Genomic DNA, 19935 nt, shown 5'->3' on the forward strand with positions numbered 1-19935 from the left:
GCAGACTTCCCCCCAAACAGGGAACCATGGGCATTGATCCCAGCACTCTGGGATCATGACCTGAGATGAAGGCACCGTCTCACTCACTGAGCCACGCAGGTGCCCCCAATGTCTCTATTTTTTTATGTTCCAAACTGTAATAGTGACAGAATGGGACGCGGAGACCAGCAGTATTGGCTAGAAAAGGAAACAAAGCTGGGCGTACAGACATGCTTTTGTCATTCTGTCCTTTACCCGTGGGTGAATCACACTATTTTTAGTTCTCAACTTCTTCATTTATGAAGGGTCTACTGTTTAAAAGTTCCCTACTTCAAAGGGGATCTATAAAACGCAGAAGAAAGAATATATACAACACGCTTGTAGGTGCTCAGAAGCGAGGAGACAAGCAGAGACACCACTTGCTCATCTCATGGTTTCAAACACCTGGAAATGAGACTCAGGTTCAAGGTGACCGACTGAACTCCTTTGTTTATCTCTAGTACTGCTGGGTCCAGGACATGTTACCCCACCGAAATGAGAATAAAACAATCCTAAAAGCCATAAACCCACAATGTGTAGAAAGGAAGGGATCCGTTCCTGTCCGAGGTCATTGCCGGGGCTGTCCTCTCTGCCCGGATGCCCCTCCCTGGCCATCGCCACTTCCTCTGTCTGTCTAGGAATCTCACTCTCAGTGCTCCCCTAATGACTCTGCGTTCCTCGTCTCCCTTACCCTACCGGACATTCTTTCCAGTTTTCTTCCCTGCAGTGGGTTTTACCTCCCGCAACATACTGTAGATTTCTTACTTATTATGTTTTTTCCTCCATTGCTTCTCCACAATCGAGTGAATGCTCTTTTGTCACTGATGTATCCCCGGGCTGCACCGGGACTGGCACAGAGCAGGACCTCAGGATTTGCTGAATGAGTAAACAAACTGTCGGTGGGGTTTCACTCCCTGTTCAGAAGGCGAAGGCGTGAGAGGAGTGGTCTCTGATGAAGTGGGTGGAGGGCGTTGAAGGGCAGATCTTTGGGGATCAAGACTCAAGAAAATAACTTAAGAAGGACTTGAGGAAAGAGAGAATTGAAAAGAGAATCAACTTCCTCACTACCTAATCTATTTCTATGGTCTTTGAACCTCTTCTGATGACAGCTGACTCTTGAACAGCACAGAGGCTTAGGGACGCCCGACCCCTGCGCCCCCAGCACTGGAAAATTCACATATAACCTTTGACTCTCCCAAAACTTTACTTAACAGCCTGATGTTGACCAGAAGCCTTATTGATAACATGAAGTTAATTAACCCGTATTTTCAATGTTTTATGTATTATATATTCTCGCCTTACAATAAAACAAGCTAGAAGAAAGAAAATGTTACTGAGAAAATCATAAGAGAAAATACATTCATAGTACTCTACTGTATTTATTGAAAAAGATCTGCATATAAGTGAATCTGTACAGTCCACACCTGTGTTGCTCAAAGGTCAACTCTATGTCCTTTACTAGTGTTACCTACAGTCACAAGGTTCAGGGGTAATGGACAGAGTATCCAACCAAGACAGGATATTATAAAGAAGACATTGCAAAAAAAAATTATCCTAGAAACTCAAGGAAAATGGACTTTCATTAAGAACTCCATTTGCAGTATATTACTTGGTTCTGGAATGAATAGCATTTACATGGTCTCCTTAATGATTTATCTAACAATGGTCATCAACGGTGCTGGTCCCGAGGAGTAGTGTGACGGGGGGTGTTCTCCCCCTGGCATGCTGTATCTGTTCACCAAATTAAGAAGAAAACAGATAATGCCAGAATTTGTTTTGTTTTGTTTAACTGCATGAACACATCCTTTCGTCCGTGGGGGCGATGACCAGAAAGAACAACTAAGTTAAGATGTTGGCCCCTGAGAAGTACTCAAAGTGTGTGGGGTACTGGGGCTTGGCATTATTGTTTCTATTGTAAAACTTTTAGGAAAAATTTTAAAGATGTCTAGTTGATAGCCTTTTAAACAGGTGGAAAGTTCTGACAAGAGAAATAGTAGAGCTTTGGCCTCAGGCAGGCAGAGGAGCGGACAAAAGCACAGACATTACTCAGAGTCACAGGAGGGCACAGAAGCACCCGAGTGAAACCGCTAAGGCATATTGGAGAATCCAAGATTACCTGAAGTTGCTTTCTTTGACAGCCCTCGCCAGCCTGCTTAAAACCAACTGTGGGCGCGGCTGGTGGCTCAGTCGGTTGGGCGTCGGACCCTTGATTCTGACTGAGGTCATGATCTCAAGGTTGTGGGGTCGAGCCCCGTGTCGGGCTCCACTCTCGGCAGGGAGTCTGCCTAGGATTCTCTCCCTTAGCCCTTCCCTCTGCTCTAAAATAAATAAATCTTAAACAAAAATCAATTGCAATTATATCTCCCCCAACATTGCCACCAAAATATATATATATAAAGACATACATGGAGAGACTCACTGGAATCTTCCTTCCTCATTCATTCATCCATTCACTTGGTAGGGACCACACCCAGCATAGAGCCCAACACAGGGTTTGAGCTCATAACCCTGAGACCGAGACCCGGGCTGAGATCAAGAGTCGGACACTTAACCAGCTGAGCCCCCCAGGCTGCCCCTTGCGTCCCCTGGCTCTTATCTCCCTCAGTCAACTCTCTCCTACTGGCACTTGCTCTGCTTCCTTGAACATGGCTCTGTGCTGGGACCATCCCTGAAGCTTCTTGGATCTGCCCATGTGCCCTTGTCAGCCCTCATAGCCCACCCTCTGGGCGCCTGCTTTGTTTGTTGTAGGGTCTGCCCTGTCTCGGTCCTCAAGTCCTTAGAAGTTGTTACTTTCTTGAGTCTTCCGTTCCAACATCTAGGGCTCTTCTCATACTCCCAAGAAGTACTTAAAAGGGCTCCAGGCTGGCTTTTTCTCTCATCCGACCCGGGAGAATCTGGACTCTAGGGATCAGAACCTGAAGTCTGACTTCTCTTTTTTGAAAAGGGAGGTGAGCAAGTGCTGGTTCCAGGTCAACACTAGACTTGTGCCACAGTGCAAAGCTGCTTTCCTCCTGATCGAGGACGGAGACGGCGTCGTCTTCTTTACTCTCCGACTCCATGGACGGCCGCATCCAGAAACCTCTTCCAATCTCCCCTGCCAGCCTTGCCCAAAGGTCCCACCCTGCACTTTGGGAAGCTCAGGTGTACTGGGCACAGCATGAGCTTGGGAATGAGACTGACCTGCGACTGAATAGTCTATCACTCATTCTGTGGCACTGGACAAGCTATTGAATCTTCCAGAACCTCAGTTTTCTCATGTATAAAGTAACAAGAGCCTTCCACCTTGAAAGGTTAACATGAAGATCAAAGGAGAATGCATGTGAAATAAAGAATGAGTGAGAATAAATATTTATTTTGCGGGGGGCGCCTGGGTGGCTCAGTTGGTTAAGCATCCGCCTTGGCTCAGGTCATGATCCTGGGGTCCTGGGACGGAGCTCCCTGATCAGCGGGGAGCCTGCTTCTCCCTCTCCCTCTCCCTCTGCTCTGCCCCCAACTCACCTTCTCTCTCTGGCTCTCTCACTCTCTCAAATAAATAATTAAAATCTTTTTAAAAATTATTTTTGTACCTACTATGTACAAGGCACTTTAGATACATTTCTTCCTAATTTTTAATATCCATAAAATATAAGAATCCTGTCCTTATCCTCTACTTTCCCAACCAGATTTAGCCCTAATCACCAAGGCCTCTGGCCCGGGTGCAGAGCCCTCTGATGCCCCCGATCCCCCACGAGGAGGGCTGGAGTTGGGGTTGCTGCCTCTGGCCTCACGCCTGTGCTAACGGTCCCTGGTACATGTTCCTTTGAATCCAGACTGTGTGCCTGATTCGCACCCCAGACTGCCACTTCCTCACGTGTGCACCACAGACGATCTGGAGCGTCTGCCCTGAGCCGGAGCCCTGACCTGCTTCGCCCGCATGGCTCCCCCACTCATGTTCTTTCTCCGAGGGAACCTTGTTTCAAACCTGACTGCGGAACAACAGTCTCACCTGCCAGGACACGGTGCCCCTCTGGCTCTCGTTCCCATTCAACATGTGAGCCCCCCCGACCCCGGCTCTTGGACTCCATCCTCGGTGTGAATTAAGTCGGGTCAGTTTCATCCCTCTGGATATTTTCCTTTGAGCTCGGTGCACCCCATTTTGCCAGAGTCCTGATCTCAAACTCTCTGTGAGTGTCACAGCAAGACTGTTTCTGGCGCATTCAGTGCTCACATGCCCCCCCCAACCCCCATCTATGCGAGGCAAGTCTTCAGCCATTCGCAGAACCCACGCCTTGGGGGACTTGAAGCCCTCGGGGTCCAAACCCACGCCGGGCCCCAGGCAGAGAGGACGGGCGAGGCCAGAGGCATATTTACTTTTATATCCGTGGGACTTGGCCATCTTCTGGATGGTGTCCACGTCGAGCGTGTTGAGGCGGATGTCCACGGTGAAGTGGTGGTAAGGGACGAAGTCTCCGCTGCGGCAGTGGTTGCACCGGTGCGCGTCCTCCTCCAGGAAGCGCGCACACTTGAGGTGCATGGCCCTCCTCTCGGCCTTCAGCCACAGCTCGTAGGCCGTCTTCTGCATCACCGGCCGGCAGAAGCGGATGACGTGGCACTCGATGACCTCGCTCTCCAGCTCGTGCAGCTCCTCACCCTCGTCACGCGCTGCAGAGGCAGAGAGGCACCGCTCGGCCCGGGCCCGCGTGGGGTCGGCGGCCAGAGCGCGGGGCAGCGGCTCCCGGGGCGCACTCACCCATGCCCAGGCCGGGCCTCAGAGACAGCGAGCGGTGATTGACCTCGCACGAGGCCGCGTTGTGCTTCAGGGCGGTCCGCAGCTCCTTGCCGTTGCGGAAGCAGTCGAAGACATTGGCGTCCACGAGCGTCGCCAGGGCCTTGATCATCATTTTCATGTTCCAGCAAGGCAGGACCTCGAACAGCAGCTCCGTGGTGAAGGTCAGGCCGGTGACCGCGGCGCACCGCACCAGCATCTGGTGCGACAGGCTCATGCTGTCCAGCTGCACCAGCGAGGTTTCTGCGGGGGAAAGCCACGCGGCCGGCCGGCGCTCACTGCCCGCGGCGGGCCCATCGGGACGGCCGCCGCCTGCCCCGCGCCCCGGCCAGCCCCGGAGGGACTCCCCGCCCAGGGCCTGCCTCAGAGCATGAGCGGGGGGCGCCGAGGGCGCGGGGGCCGCTCCCCGAGACGCACCCGGCGTGGGGGCTGGACTGGAACGAAACCCGCTGTGGGTTCGGGTTCGGGGCCAGAGCGTGACAAGGTCTGTGGGGTGGCAGGAGGTCACGATGGGCCCCGGCCGTGGGCGGACCATGCCCGCCGGCCGCCAGCTACCTTGACTAATGAGGCTGGCCCTCGTCTGCCCCACACTGACCCCCGCACTGACCCCCTTGCGGCCTCTGCCTCGTTCCTGGAGTGGCCGCCGCCATCTCTGCGCTCAGGGCACCCGCCAGAGAGCCTCGAGCGCCAACTCCAACCTCTCACCTAAGCGCGGCCTGGTGAGATCCCGGCCAGGATGCCCCTCCGTGACCTCCCCTGTGGGGACAAGATCTGAATCTCCTGCCCACAGAACAGTGCGGAAGCCGAGCCCGCGGCCCTCCCACGCGGGCAGACACAGCGCTTGAGCAGCGATGCTTTCCGAAGACCGAGAACCTGGAGGTGTCCCCGGTCAGCCTCAGACGCTTCCAGCTGTTTGTGGACGGCATTACTGGGAGCCGAATCCCTACCACAATACTGCTTGAAAGTCATTTTTCTTTAACGGGGTAAGACTACAGCTCAGATATAAATTCTACGCTTGCCATTTCTTATAAAAGTAAGTGGCAGAAAAAGTGTCAGGTTTCGATTTTCTCCCTCAATATTTGACTTAATTTAATGATTTAATGAGAAATGCACTGCACCTCATTCATTTACGCACTTGAACTAAACTTGGTTCAAATCAGATTCCAGAACATGCCCAGGGGAGCAGGCACTCCAGGTCAGAGGCAGAAAAGCTAAGCCTTCCACGGAGATCCGACTGTGTGAGGCAACGCCACGCGGGCGGCCCCCGCAGTCCCTTGCGATCTGCCTCTCTCCCTTTACGACAGCCACCCCAGAGAAGGGAAACGGGGGCGAGGTCCTGGAACACTGGGCCCGATTTTCTTTACCTTTTAACGATGCTGGCGGTGACAAGTTTTTCAGTCGGACACCACTGGCGAGGGTACAGACTTCTTCACTTCTCTCCTCGTAATTTAGTTCCTCGGTTGGTCTACTGAAATTCTCTGAAGGGAGATGAAAAGGAAGAACACATTGGGGTTATTGTCACCGTCTCGGTTTCACAATAAACTTCAAGGTGGGTCTCAAAGATTTTATTTGTCAGAGAGAGAGAGAGAGAGAGAGAACACAAGCAGGCAGAGAGGCAGGCAGAGAGAGAGGGAAGCAGACTCCCGCCGAGCACGGAGCCCGATGCGGGGCTCGATCCCAGGGTCCTGGGATCACGACCTGAGCTGAAGGCTTTACCCACTGAGCCACCCAGGCGCCCTTCATCCAGTATTTTGGAATAATGTTTTAAGTAAACTAATATAAGACAACCTAAATGTACTCAAAACGTTCTGCCCCACCCCCAAAAGCATGGGGAATCACTATTAGAAGTCTTCTGTAGTACATGCAGTTTAAGAGAAGTTTGATTCAAAGATCATCAGAGCGTATCTTGCAATACACACTAGGGTACACCGTGTGCACATTCAGGTGCCCACGCTCGGATGCAAACGCACTCTGGGACACGGTACTCGGCTTACAACACGGTTATCGGAACGAGATATTTAAAGTGGTGAGGCTGGCGCGCACACTCGCCTGGTCACTGTGTGTTCCGATACTCACAGTGCGTCACTCCCTTACTCCTGCAGCCATTCGTGGGTCGCCGTGGGCTGTGGCGTGGGAACGTGAGGGTGAGCGCGGCTCGGCTCCTCACCTCCTGGAGGGAAGGTGTGTGCGGAGCTGCACTTTCAGGCGGGAAACGGGCCACGTGAGGGGCGCCACCTCCAGATGAGCCCAGTGTCGCTAAGAGTGAGGACCCCCGGCACACCGTATGGCCGGGGACGGGGACAGACGCGAGTGGTGCCCGCTTCCCACCCCGAGGAGCTCAGTGTCTTAGAGACAGACACGGACGTGCCGGTCAGGTGCCAGCGGGACGCAGGGGGTAGAAAGCAAAGCGCAGTGAGCTGGGAGCCCAGAGAGGAGTCACGGCTCCGTCTTCGTGGATTCTGAGCGGCCTCGTGCAGCAGGACGTAGCACGATGGCGCATAGGAGGAGGAGGTTTCCAAGTGGAAGAGCGGGGCCGACCAGGGCAGGGCACAGCAGCCGCAGACGCCCTGCAGGTGAGGCGAACGAGAGGTCCCCGGGGCCGTCGGCTCCAGCGCGTAGTGGGCAGGAGCCCCTCCAGGGCACGTGCTCTGGGGACGCGGTTTGGGAGCAGACCGTGGAGGGCGTTTGACGTCGCACTGTCCAGTCTGGACTTGACTCCTGGCACACTCCCGGGACACCACAGGTGCCTGGGAAGGGGGAGGAGTCGGCCACCAGCCACTTCTCGGAAGGCAGCCCCCGTGTGGGTGGGGCAGGCCAGGGAACGGGAGAGGGGACACTGCGTAAGATCAGTCACGACGGGGCGTGACGTGGTACACGGCACAGCGAGGAGCCGGTCCGAGCCAGGCGGGGATGGAGCGGACGGGGTGTTGCCAAGAACCACGCGGGGAGACGTGGGAGGAGGTGGTGGGGAGGGCGGGCGCTGCCTCCGGGTCAGGCGGGCGGAGTCCGAGGGGTGAGCCGGTCCAGAAGACGTCCGACGGGCAACTGGAGGGGCAGCATCCGGAGAGGAGCGCGCGGTTATGGTGGGAGACGACGTGCCGGCAGACACCCACGAAGGCTTGGGACAGAGGAGTGCCTCGCAGGGAGAAGGAACCAGTTGGCGAAGAAGCAGGCTAAGGGCGGAGCTTGAAGCAAGTTGTCGTCGCTGGAGGCCCACGCACGGGAGCCACACTCACGACTGCCTGGTCAGAGAGGTGCGGCGGGGGCAGGACGGCAGGTTCTCCCTGAGGATGGCGAGGCCAAGACAGGGTGGACCGGGTGGAACACCCCAAAACAGCCGCATGTGAGAGCGCACGCGCGTTAGGGTGGGCCAGTGGTGTCCCAGGGCATGACGTGGTCCGTGCTTGTTCACGCTCTCTCGTGTCCCTGTCTAGGACCTGGCAGCTTTCAGCCACTCGGCCAATGTCAACCGAGCGCCCTGAGGTCCTGGGCATTGTCCTGCGGCCAAAGATCCCGGAGCCAGACATCGTGCGGCCAAAGATCCCAGAGCACCAGAGTCCTGCGGCCAAAGATCCCGGAGCCAGACGTCCTGCGGACAAAGATCCCGGAGCCAGACGTCCTGCGGCCAAAGATCCCGGAGCACCAGAGTCCTGCGGCCAAAGATCCCGGAGCCAGACGTCCTGTGGCCAAAGATCCCGGAGCCAGACGTCCTGCGGACAAAGATCCCGGAGCACCAGAGTCCTGCGGCCAAAGATCCCGGAGCCAGACGTCCTGTGGCCAAAGATCCCGGAGCCAGACGTCCTGCGGCCAAAGATCCCAGAGCCAGACGTCCTGCGGCCAAAGATCCCGGAGCCAGACGTCCTGCCAAGCGAAGCTCCGAAGCTCGACTTGCATACATAAATGCGGAGGCTAATGTCACAATGTGATTCAGTTTATGGCGGAAATAAACCTGGTGACAGACTCACAGGAAGGTCAGGGCCAGGGGGGCTTCTTCGGACAGACGGAGGTGGAGGTAGAGAAAGTCACGCTGGGCAGGCGACACCTGAGCTGGAGGGAAGGAGCCCTCCGTGGGGGGGCGCCTGAGGAGGGGGCACGGCCGTCTGCAGCAGAGAGGAGCAGGGCCTGTGCCCCAGCCCTGGAAATGCCAGGGACGCAGCCCGTGCAACGGGAACACATTTCAGAGCGCGGAGGAGGCCACGCAGGTCCGGAAATCAGGTCCTGGAGCGCTTCCCAGGCCCCGTTGGGAGGCGGCATTTCATCGTAAGCTCCGTGGGAAACAACTGAATGTCAGGTGTTTTTACAAAATCTTTTTATTTGGGAGTTTCAGACTTAACCAAAAGTTGCGAGAATAAGACTGTGTGCTCTCCCTTCAAATTCACCTGTTGGCGTCTTGCCCCATCCGCCGCAGCCCGCGTTTTCTCTGTACATTCTATTTTTCCTGGAGCATTTGAACACACGTTGAACAATTCATGTCCCTTTACCCCAAATGCTTTACTCAGTGTTTCCTAAGAGCGAGATCTTCTTACACAACTGGAGCACATTTTCAGTTTCAGAATATTTCACATTGAAATAGGAATTTACTGTCCATTTTCCAATTTTGTCGAGTGATGCAATAATGTCCTTTGGTGTTTTTTTTTTTTTCCTTCCAATATAGGACCCAGTCTAGGATCCTGTATTGTGAGTTTTTTTTTTTTTTTTTTTTAATTTAGGTGAAATTCACATACAGTGAACCATTTTAATGTTTCGAGGTCAGTGGCACGCAGTGCATTCACACTGTTTGCGACCAAAACCTCTCTAGTTTTAAAATTTTTCTTTTTTTTTCTTTTAAAGATTTTATTTATACATTAGGGAGAGAGAGAGAAAGCATGAGTAAAATAAATAAGTAAAATCTTCAAAATAAAAAAAAAAGGATAAGATGTCAATTTGTCCCAAATTGATCTACGATGTAATACATATATATTGAAATTCTTATCAATATCCCTTCAAGGTGGCACCTGGGTCGCTCAGTTGGTTAAACAGCCGACGCGGTTTCGGCTCTGGTCATGGTCTCAGAGTCCTGGGACTAAACCCACGTCTGGCTGCACACTCCACACTCAGCAAGGACTCTGCTTCCGGATTCTCTCTCTCTCCCCTTCCCCAGTTCACTGCCTCTTTCTAAAATAAACAAACAGATCTTTAAAAAAAAAAAATCCCCCAAAGATTTTTTATAGGTACAGACAAGATTATTCTAGTGACTTATTTATTTATTTGAGGGAGTGGGGGAGACGGAGAGAATCCAAGCAGACTCCCTACTGAGAGCAGAGCTGACTCAGGGCTCGATCTTGTGACCCTGAGATCATGACTTGAGCTGAAACCAAGAGCTGGACCCTCAACCGACTGAGCCACCCAGGTGCTCCCCAGAAAAGATTATTCTAAAATTCATATGGAAAGGCATAGGAACTAAATAGCTAAAACAACTTTGAAACAAGGAGGAGGAATCTGTTCCCACGGCTTCGAGACTAGATAGCTATAGTAATCAAAACTGAATGGTATTGGCAAAGGGATAGACACACAGACCAATACAACAAAAGAGGAAACCAAAACCCACCCACACAGACGCGTCCAGCTGACTTTAGACAATGGCGCCAAAGCACGTCAAGGAAGAAGATAGAGCCGTGTGACCGATGGTGCCCGGACAGGTGGACACGCGTTGGGGGTAGGAATGGGAAGAGAAGGGCCTCAACCTAAGTGTCACACTTTACACGAAAATTAACTCAAAATGGATTACAAACCTAAATGTGAGATGTAACACCTTCAAGAAAAAGAAGACAGAGGAGGAAATTTTGACCTTTGTTTATCTAGGGATAAACAAAGAGTTCTTGGATTTGGGACTCCTGGGGGGCTCTGTCGGTGAAGCGTCTGTTTTGGCTCGGGTCGTGATCCCGGCGCCCTGGGATCGAGCCCCGCATCGGGCTCCCTGCTCAGCGGGGAGCCCGCTTCTCCCTCTGCCTCTGCTGCTCCCCCCCGCATTTGTGCCCTCTCTCCCTCTCTGAAATAAATACATAAATCTTAAAAGAAAAAAATTTGGATTTAACTGACTCATAAAAGGAAAAATTGATAATTGAATTTTGTCAAATTTAAAACACTTTGGAGACACTTTGGTGAGAATGAAGACAAGCTACTGAGAGAAAATATTCGCAAACCCTCATCTGACAAAGGACCTGTATCTACATAGATTAGAAACTCTCAGAACTCAACATTTAAAACAACAACAACAAAAAAAACCCCCAAACAATCCAATTAGAAAATGGGAAAAACGCATGAAGAGATAGTTTCCAAAGAAGATGCAGAGATGGCAAAAAAAAAAACCCCACATGAAAAGATATTCGACATCATTAGCAATTTGGGAGAAGCAAATTAGAACCGCAGTTAGATATCACCAAACACGTAAAAAAGGACTTGAGTTCCTTCACCCCGTCTTAATCACAGCCGCAGAACGTCCAGGAGTTTTCTCCCTCACGTAACGTGGAGCTCCCGCCTCAGTGTTACTGGCTTCGGGTGCCCCAGTGTCCTTCCGTGTTCTTTCCCGAGGCACACGTTCCCCCACCGTCCGGTCAACGTCTCTCGCCGTCTCGGGTATTGGATACCGGCTCCAGCACCCCTTACCCCCCCAAACCTCCTGACCCTACAGGATGTCCTCTATGGAAAAGCCCCTGCCTGCCCGCTCTGCAGAAGCCTTAACCAGGAGACTCACTGAACAGGTTGTTCCAGGTCATATTGGTCTTCTCCTCAGACTCCATGGGTTGGAAAACGAGGACCCGGTGATGGTCAAGGTTCTTCAGCAATTCCTCACAGTAAAACGGGATCCCACAGCTTCCCTCCACCAGGTACCTGCAGTAGAAACACAGCGACCTGTTTACACCGAACAACCATCTCTTAGGAAGGAAAAATATTTGACTCTAATCTAATAATTTGAAAATAATAGTATTGCGTGCATGTATCCTGTTTTATTCTACCTATCCTCTTAGAGATGGACTTCTGGGTTGTTTTTAGTCTTTTGCTAACACAAACAATGCTTCGATAAAACTTTGTCCATACGTCTCTTTATAGCTTTGTTAATATATCTTTGAGATAGTTTCCTAGAATTGGGCTGCTAGATCAAAAGGTAAATGCACACATATATGTACACGTACACACAAAATGCACACATTTAGAGAGAGAAATATGCACACACACATTCAGAGAGAGGATGAGCAAGAGGCGAAGGAAGGAGCTGGATTCATTCCTGGAGTTACTTTAAGTGAGACTTCGTCCCAGACTTCAGCAAAAGCAAAGCAAGCAGCAAAGCAAGCTCATTAGAAAGAAGGGACGCAGATACCAAGGTGGGTTGTAAGTGGCCGTGTTGTTAAGGGGACCACGGTCTGGACCCCAGTGGGGGAGTCCCTGAGGAGCTTGGAGCAGTGGCGGAGAGAGCCCGCCTCTGGCACCTGCCTCAGACACAGTGATTCCAGCCGACCTTGCGTCTTCGCAGGTTGTGTCTTTCAGGCTTACCAGCTGGCCCCTTGTGACAACCGTCGTGCCCTCTGTCACTGCTGATCAAAGGAGCGTGCCCACACCCAGCATGATGAAAGGGAAACAAACCTGATGTCGCTGAGCGAAGCGGGAGAAGCCGCGGCAGGAGGGCTAACCGGGAAAGGGGCAGCACGGTCCACCTCACCAGCCGCGACAGTCGGCTCTTTTGAAAGGTAGGATCCGTGGAAATGCAGAAATAGGCACCTTCAGGTGTGTTTTAAGAATCGGGATCAAGTCTGGATCTGGGGAACGGACACGGGGGAAGAAGACCTCCAGAGAGAAGCAGGATACCCACGTGTCCAGTTCTTTGGGGATGCACCGGACGTTGAGGTCCAGGCAGACCTTGTTGCGGATGTCCTTAGGCTGCAAGGCCCCGAGGGTCACGTAGGTGGCATTTCTGTTCTTCATTATGGTGCGGGCCGCCGCGCAGGGCGTGTCCGCGAAGGGGGACAGGGACATGATGATGAAGATAGGAACCGTCCGGATAAGCTTCTCCATAAAGGCCCAGGAGGCTGAGTCAATAAACTGGCCCTCATCAATGATAAAGATAATCCTTTCCTCTTTCACTGTCTGGACAAAATGGAGAAACAGAAAAATGCTGGAGGACTTTGGATTGTTATTCAAAAATTTGAAAAACCCATTCTTGTATGGGTATGCATGTGTATGCATTTCTTTTCAACTTCTAAGATTTTGTTAACAGGAGTTTTTAAAAACAAGTACCCACCAGTGTGGGGGTGAGGATGGAAGCGGGGAGCGGAGGGGGAGGAGGGGCGGCCCGCGGGCTCGTCGGGGGAAGGACTCTGCTCTGTGGGCAATGAAGCTCCAGGCTCATCCCGCCATGGGTTTCATAGTCCTCCAGCGACACATGGTCCTTATGTGGTGCTAAATTAAAATCTGTCCAACAAATTTGTACTAATTTAGAGTCTACTATCTAGGAATTTGTGGCAGTTTAGACAGAGCTGGCTGGAACGGATTCTTACTTTGTCAAACCCTCATGTGAATATAATGCAAATTTTGTAGGGTAAATGGGGTTGTAGCCAAGTGGAAGTACCCACTACATTAGAAGAACTGATATGTGGGGTGCCTGGGGACTCAGTCGGTTGAGCGTCTGCCTTTGGCTGGGGTCATGATCCCAGGGTCCTGGGATGGAGTCCCGCGTCGGGACTGGGCAGGGAGTCTGCTTCTCCTTCTGCCTTCTCCCTTGGTTTTGCACTCTCTCTCTTTCTCTCAAATAAATAAATAAAATCTTAAAAAAAAAAAAAAAAAGAACCGATAAGTTTACCACACATCATTTTAATCTACTGGCAAACAAAGATCTCTTGGGTTTATCTAATGGACATTTGCTCAACCGACGTGTATGTATCCAACACACACTAACTGGGCACCGACTGGGCTGGGTGCTCGTGCGCAGGGCTGAGGGAGACGAAGCTGGCCGGCTGCCTTTCCCTCACAGGTCTGCACTATTCGCTCACGCGTTAAGCATTTGTTATGCAGCCATCAGGGGTGCACAGAGCTGGGGATACGGCATTGAACAAAGTAAGAGCTCACATGGTCTCGACAGAGCAAGAGTCCCGCAGAGAAGCCCTCCCCACTCTCGGGGCTCCCCGCAGCTCTTCCTTTCTCTTGGCTCCTTCTGGGAACACAGTTGGTTAACCCATTCTGCCCCTCCATGTCTTTACAAATGAAAGCTACTTTAAAATTTCAGATTTCGTAAGACAATCATTATAAAGTATCACACCCTGTTTGGTTACATGAACTCAACAAGCCTACTCGTCGGGCCCCGTTCTGTCACCAGAGATTTACTCTTCACTGACCTTGAGGACATTTTGATTAACGGGGAGGTTCGTGTTACATTTTTTTCTTTTAATTTTATTTGGCAGAGACACAGCGAGAGAGAGAACAAGCAGGGGGAGTGGGAGAGGGAGTACAGGCTTCCCCATGAGCAGGAGCCCGACGCGGGATCCCAGGACCCAGGGATCGTGACCTGAGCCGAAGGGAGATGCTTAACAACTGAGCCCCCCGGCGTCCCAAAGAGGCCCTGTTCTAAGCGTTTTACACAACCCTGTGACCCAGGTACTACTATTTCCTCTTTTACGGATGACCAAAAAAGCACAGACAAGGTAAGTCACTTGCTCTAGGTCACCCAGGCAGCAAGTGATAGGCCTAAGGGTTCAGGTGTTGGTAGTCTGTCTGCGGAGCCTGCCGACCACCCACCTGGATCTCCCTGTGGACTCAAGCAGAGGGAGGAGGAGAGGGCTGGTTTAAGAAGAGGCTGACCCCCGGGAGTCAGGAGCGCACCCTGGACCTGAGGACTGGGAGGAGGAGGGGCTGTGGGAGGTGTGAGGTCACAGCTTTCACTCGCTTCGAAACTCTGCACCCCTCGGGCCACCTCCCTTTGTCCCCCCCCCCCCCCCCCACCGCTTGCGATCTGGTGCCCTTACTTGCTCCAAGATCTTCAGAAACAAGGCTTCCAGCTGCTTTTGCTTTTTTAAGGTGGTCATCTTGGAAACCTCTCGTGAAATAGGGAACTGCATAAAGAATTATGAGAATATTGAGCCTGGGAAAAAGCAAAAGGAGTTACTAGCTGTGTGGGCAAATCACTTTACCATTTTGGGCCTTCAAAGCCTCATGAGCCTCACATGTTAGACGGTTCATAACGTCCTTTCCAGCCGTCTCCCCTATGTCGCTGAATCTAACAGACACAAGACACGCCAGGACATACTGCGTCTCTGCCCTGGCCGTCGCCTGCAGGAGCCCAGGGACTGTGCCCGGCCTCAGCTAGTGCAGGGGTGCTCTGACAGAGACGTGAGGCAAGACGGATCCGCAGGGGCCCCATGGATTTTCTCAGCATGCGGAAGGTGGACGGAAGGTGGCAGCTCACTCGGGGAGGGTTGGGAGCCGCTTCCTCGTCACCCAGACTCTCCGCATGAGAAAAGGGAAAGAGGATCCACGGCCAAGAGACGCGAAGTCGCCCGACCCCAGGCAGCAGCCGCCGCCGGTGCCCACGTCTCTCTGCTGCGCAGACGTACCCCCGCCACTCGCCTGGACGTGGAAGATGTCGTTGAGGAGACAGTAGAACTTCTCGTCCAGCAGAGTCTTCACTTTATTTTGGAGGTTGGTCTGTCGTTCTTTATAATGTTTACAGGCGTCCAGACCCAGAACGTTGGCCATGAGTATCTGGATGGTATAGAAGTTCTGATGGAAGCCGATCTTGGTCAACGCGATAGCAATGGTCCTGTTGGTGAGAAAACCAAGCAGCCCAAGAGAGCACTTAAACCATTTTGTGAAAATAATCAAGGCTGAAGGAAAGCTCTGGCTCTTCCTGTTCAGTTGCTACAACAGCAATTCCCTAAGCTATCTGGAAGCTGTGGTTTACTCCTGCATCTGACGCAGCCCCTCATCCCTCCGTGTCCCGGAGCCCTCCGACGCCAGCCTAGCCATGTCCTCTTCTGCGGTCCCACGCCCACCACGTTGTCCCAACCCCGCAGACTGTCACCCACACTGCTGAGAAACCTGCCTAGCACCACGACTCCGTGGATCCCTACCACACGCCGGTGCTGGACCGATGCAAATCCTCTCTCCCATTTCCAAGTTTTCGTGGCCCCCACTGCAGCGGCTCCTCACAACCCCGTCCGATCCCTACAAATCTCCGCTCATGTGCAGCCTCCTGGAAACCCTCCCCGGTGCCCTGACGTTGGGTCCCAGACCCCTCTCTGTCATAGGTTCCCAGTCCTCGCTAGCACACTTCCGTCAACCCCACCGCAACCTGTTTTCACTCTTGCTCTCTCCTCCTCTTTCGCGAGAGCTCTGTGAGGACGGGGACCAGATATTACTCATCTTGGGGGCACTGACACTTGTCATGGGGTGACTCATGTCCCCCCCAATTTCATGTGTCGGAATCTTAGCTACCGGTACCTCGGAGGGTGATCTTCCGAGTGATCTTGGAATAGGGTCGCTATGGAAGGAATTATGTAAGTTAAGCTGAGGTCATGCTGGTGTAGAGAAGCCCCTAATCCAAAATCACTAGGGTTTTTATGAGAACACAGACAAGGCACAGGAGAACACTATGTAAGGATCAAGGCAGAGACGAGGTGATGCTACTTCGGCTCTAGGAGCACCAACATTTGCCGGCCAGCTCCTGGAAGCTGGGAAAAACCCATGGGACAGACCGTCCCTCAAGGCCGTCAGAAGGAACCAACCAGCCTGCACCTTGATCTCAGACTCCGAGCCTCCAGAGCTCAGAGATGGTACATTTCTGTTCGTCGAGCCGCCCAGGCCGTGGTGCTGTGTACGCAGCCCCAGCAAAGCAATTTAGCTCTCGGCTGTTCCTGGAGCACGGTAGGTCCTCGGTAAGGGTCGGGATAAACAAATGAGGAAGTGTCTCCTCGTTATGAAATCTCTCCTCAGCAGCATTAAAGATACAAACCAGCCCTTCTGGGGCTTGATGTGACAGCGGAAGAGAAAAACAGCTTTCACTAGTGCACGGTTTACGGGCAGACCCTCGTCCTCGCCTTAGTCACCGTCACTGGCCGCTCTACCGACCACCACAGGGCCCCTGGCCTCAGAGTGCCACGTGGGCTGTCCCAGTGCCCTTGTGACATTCCTCCTACGGTAACAGCTGGACGGTGTGAGAGAACCTTAGCTCTGCCTTCCAAAGGAAAATCCAGGGGCCTGGCCTTCTCCATACCCACTCACAGGGCTAAGTGGTTTGAACTAGCGGTCCTCTGGCGCTGGCCGGACACCTCTCTGGGCTTGTTCTTGGATCCCGCCCAGCCTTGCTCTCAGGGTCCGTGCCGCCACGCTCCCACTGCACACTGGTGACAGAGAGTGGCACCCAGGCCCCGGCTGGCACCACAGCAGCATCTCAGGGGTCAGCCCAGCTTCTCATTTCTTCGTTCAACATATTTATCGTCAATTATCCGCTTAGCGCAGAGGGTAGGACACCCCATAACTGACAGGTTGTGGGAGGGTTACATAGGACACATGACAGAGGGAGAGGGGCACTAGGGTAAACGAATCCTTTAAGGACATTTCTCTGGGTTCCCAAGAAGTGGTCACTGCAAGACACCCACCTGTGGTTCTCTCCTTGGGCCAGATACTCAATTTCCATAAGTATCTGGCTCTTCCCGTATCCTGATGACCCTTCGTACATTAGGACGCGGCTGCAGTTGGACACCAAAAACTCCTTCATGATGCACATGAAGTACTTGATCTCCTTATCACGTCCTGTTGTTTTATTTTGTAAAAAAGGAGCAAACCTAATCAACATAAAATAATCTAGAAACACAAAAAAAGCACATAGTGATACAACTTCTAAAAATACCTTTGGAATTTCCATGGAATTGTTCATGAACTTTCTTGAGATCCTGTGCACTTTAAAAAATTTTTACTCTTTCTCTGGAGCTTTCCAGTTAACCATGTAGTTTTTACAGTTTTGTTTGATCCCCACAAGCCATGAGGGCAAGTACTTTTATAATGTTCATTAAAATATCCATGTAGCTTTAGCACAGAAAACCAAGATTCAGTGTGACCAACTGCTTAGATTACACAACCAGAACTCAGCCAACATTATCCGGCCCTGGAGCTTGTGTTCCTTTCCTTTTTCTTGTTTTCTGTAACCCACTAGAAGTAAATCTCCAGATTTTTACATCGGAAAATAAATGTATTAAAGTTAGGGTTCCTATATTGAACAATTACAGATACAGTATTTTTTTTTATTTCTAATTTTGTGAAAGAAACTTGCTCTTTATCAATGAGAAATTATCCTTATCCCTGGGCCACTAGAAACATGACTAGTGTTAAGAAAATTCAGTTTGCTCTCGGAAATCGTGTATAGATTAGCTCTTTCCTAGGAACAACCTTCATTCTTAGTAAAAATAAATTACAGCCTTTTTCTGATTATAAAGCTAACACATGCTCAGTATGAAAAATATGGAAAACTTAGGAGAAAATAAATGTCACCATGCGTATCACCTGATGCGGTTATTTTTTTGACGTGTATTTAATTATATGTAACAGGACGCCCTGGCTGAAATCTTAAAGTCAGCCCGCGGTCTTTGAAACCTGGCGGTCAACAAGGAGGGGCAGAGCTGTCGTTTCAAAGAAGTGCACAACTTCCTGGGAAAGTGCCGGAGACCCTTTCAGGGCTGGATCTTCCTCCTCTGCTGAATTGGTGCCTGGAGTAAACGCATCCCCAGGCGTGAGCTAATGTCTATTGCAAAGCAGGACCATCCTCTAAGTCTGGATGCTTTAGACCAAGAAGCTAAGTGTTTACATGGTGGTATAAATTTCTGGGCACGGTTTAGTGTGAACCAGCCCGCAGACTCGGTGGCTTCTTTTGGGTGAAAGATCCCCTTTCTGAAAGCGCATCTGCTCTCCGGTATTGTGAGATGTGGCCCGAGGCTCATGCACTAACTCAGAAGAGGGACCCCAGACGGCCACCGAGCTGTGTCTCGAAGCTCTCTGTGCCCTGTTCACATGGAACCCCTCCAGGTAAGACCTCAGGGACTGTCTTCCCACTGGATTCTAAACTAAAGTCTGCCGTCTTGACGTGAAGCACGTGCACCTCGCTTCTGGCTAAACCAGCCCTAAGATCTGGGGCTGTTGCACGTATTTTTGATCTTAAAAAAACACTTTTTTGATTATAGTTTTGTTGACATCTGTGTTGTTGGTGAGCATACAATTTCATTTACAGGAGCTCTTGTAAAAGAAGGGCATTCCTATAGTCCCAACTTCTGACAGTCTCTTTCTCAGCTAGAGCTTCGAGGAAAAGGTATGTGGGCTTGATGTTTGCCTCTCACCGATGGAATCAGGGAGAAATTGTATATTGTGCCACCGTGTTCTAATATGACTGCCATAACACTCGCTACCACAGTGAGCATATCCTAGGCTGGACAGTAAAGCCCCGGAGGAGGGAGTGTGGGCATTCTTCCTCCTTTCCGGCCTTCGGGAGTCTGGGGCCTGGATTTACAAGAAGTGATCAGACTCTGAAAAACACCTGCTGCCGACCCTCTGCCATTCTTTTAGGCTCTGCTGAAATCAGGATTCTGTCCCGACGTTCCCCCACAGTGTGGGACGGAGCCTCCTCCTCATGGTCCTAATGCAGTTGGGCCCGGGATTTAATCTATGATGATGCTTTTAGGGATGTTCAAGTCTAACGGAAGGAATTTGCAAGTGTTCTTAGAAATGGCTGCCTTCAGAATCCACGGACAGATCTTTAGGAGGGTCTCTCCCCAGAGGGTATATCCCTCCCTCGTTTTATGTCCACTTCCTTGTGAGGTCTAGTCCCAAGTCAGCTTTCTTAGGATAGGTTCCCTGCCACCACGAGTCACAAAAAGATCACTGCCACTGCCAGATTTAGATCACAGATCTAAATGTAAAAGGTAAAACAAAATTTCCGGAAGAGAATCTTAAAAAAATTTTTCCATGACAGGTGAAGAAAAATGTCTAAACAGTATACGAAAGTCCTAGCTATAAGAGACTGGTAAGCTGGATTACATTAGAATAAAATATCCGAGGGGTGCCTGGGGGGCTCGGTTGTTAAGCCTCTGCCTTCAGCTCAGGTCATGATCCCAGGGTCCTGGGATCGAGCCCCGCACCGG

The 19935-nt window shown here is 51.6% G+C and overlaps 1 protein-coding gene across 5 annotated transcripts in view; it reads right to left on the reverse strand.

Annotated features, from left to right (window-relative positions):
• Positions 1-19935, reverse strand: part of ADCY10 (adenylate cyclase 10) — a 69405-nt gene that overhangs the window by 21130 nt on the left and 28340 nt on the right. For 4 of the 5 annotated variants that reach the window (XM_032318042.1, XM_032318044.1, XM_032318043.1 and 1 more), the window contains exons 14-21: positions 17407-17560; positions 15377-15569; positions 14776-14862; positions 12630-12904; positions 11517-11653; positions 6148-6261; positions 4748-5026; positions 4369-4659 (exon numbers count right to left, since the gene is read on the reverse strand). In XM_032318042.1, the coding sequence (XP_032173933.1) occupies positions 4369-4659; positions 4748-5026; positions 6148-6261; positions 11517-11653; positions 12630-12904; positions 14776-14862; positions 15377-15569; positions 17407-17560 (1530 nt within the window). The remainder of the gene's footprint in view (positions 1-4368; positions 4660-4747; positions 5027-6147; positions 6262-11516; positions 11654-12629; positions 12905-14775; positions 14863-15376; positions 15570-17406; positions 17561-19935) is intronic. The other variant, XM_032318046.1, reaches the window with a different exon arrangement.

Source organism: Mustela erminea, chromosome 17, assembly GCF_009829155.1.
Source record: "Mustela erminea isolate mMusErm1 chromosome 17, mMusErm1.Pri, whole genome shotgun sequence".
NCBI lineage: Eukaryota > Metazoa > Chordata > Mammalia > Carnivora > Mustelidae > Mustela > Mustela erminea.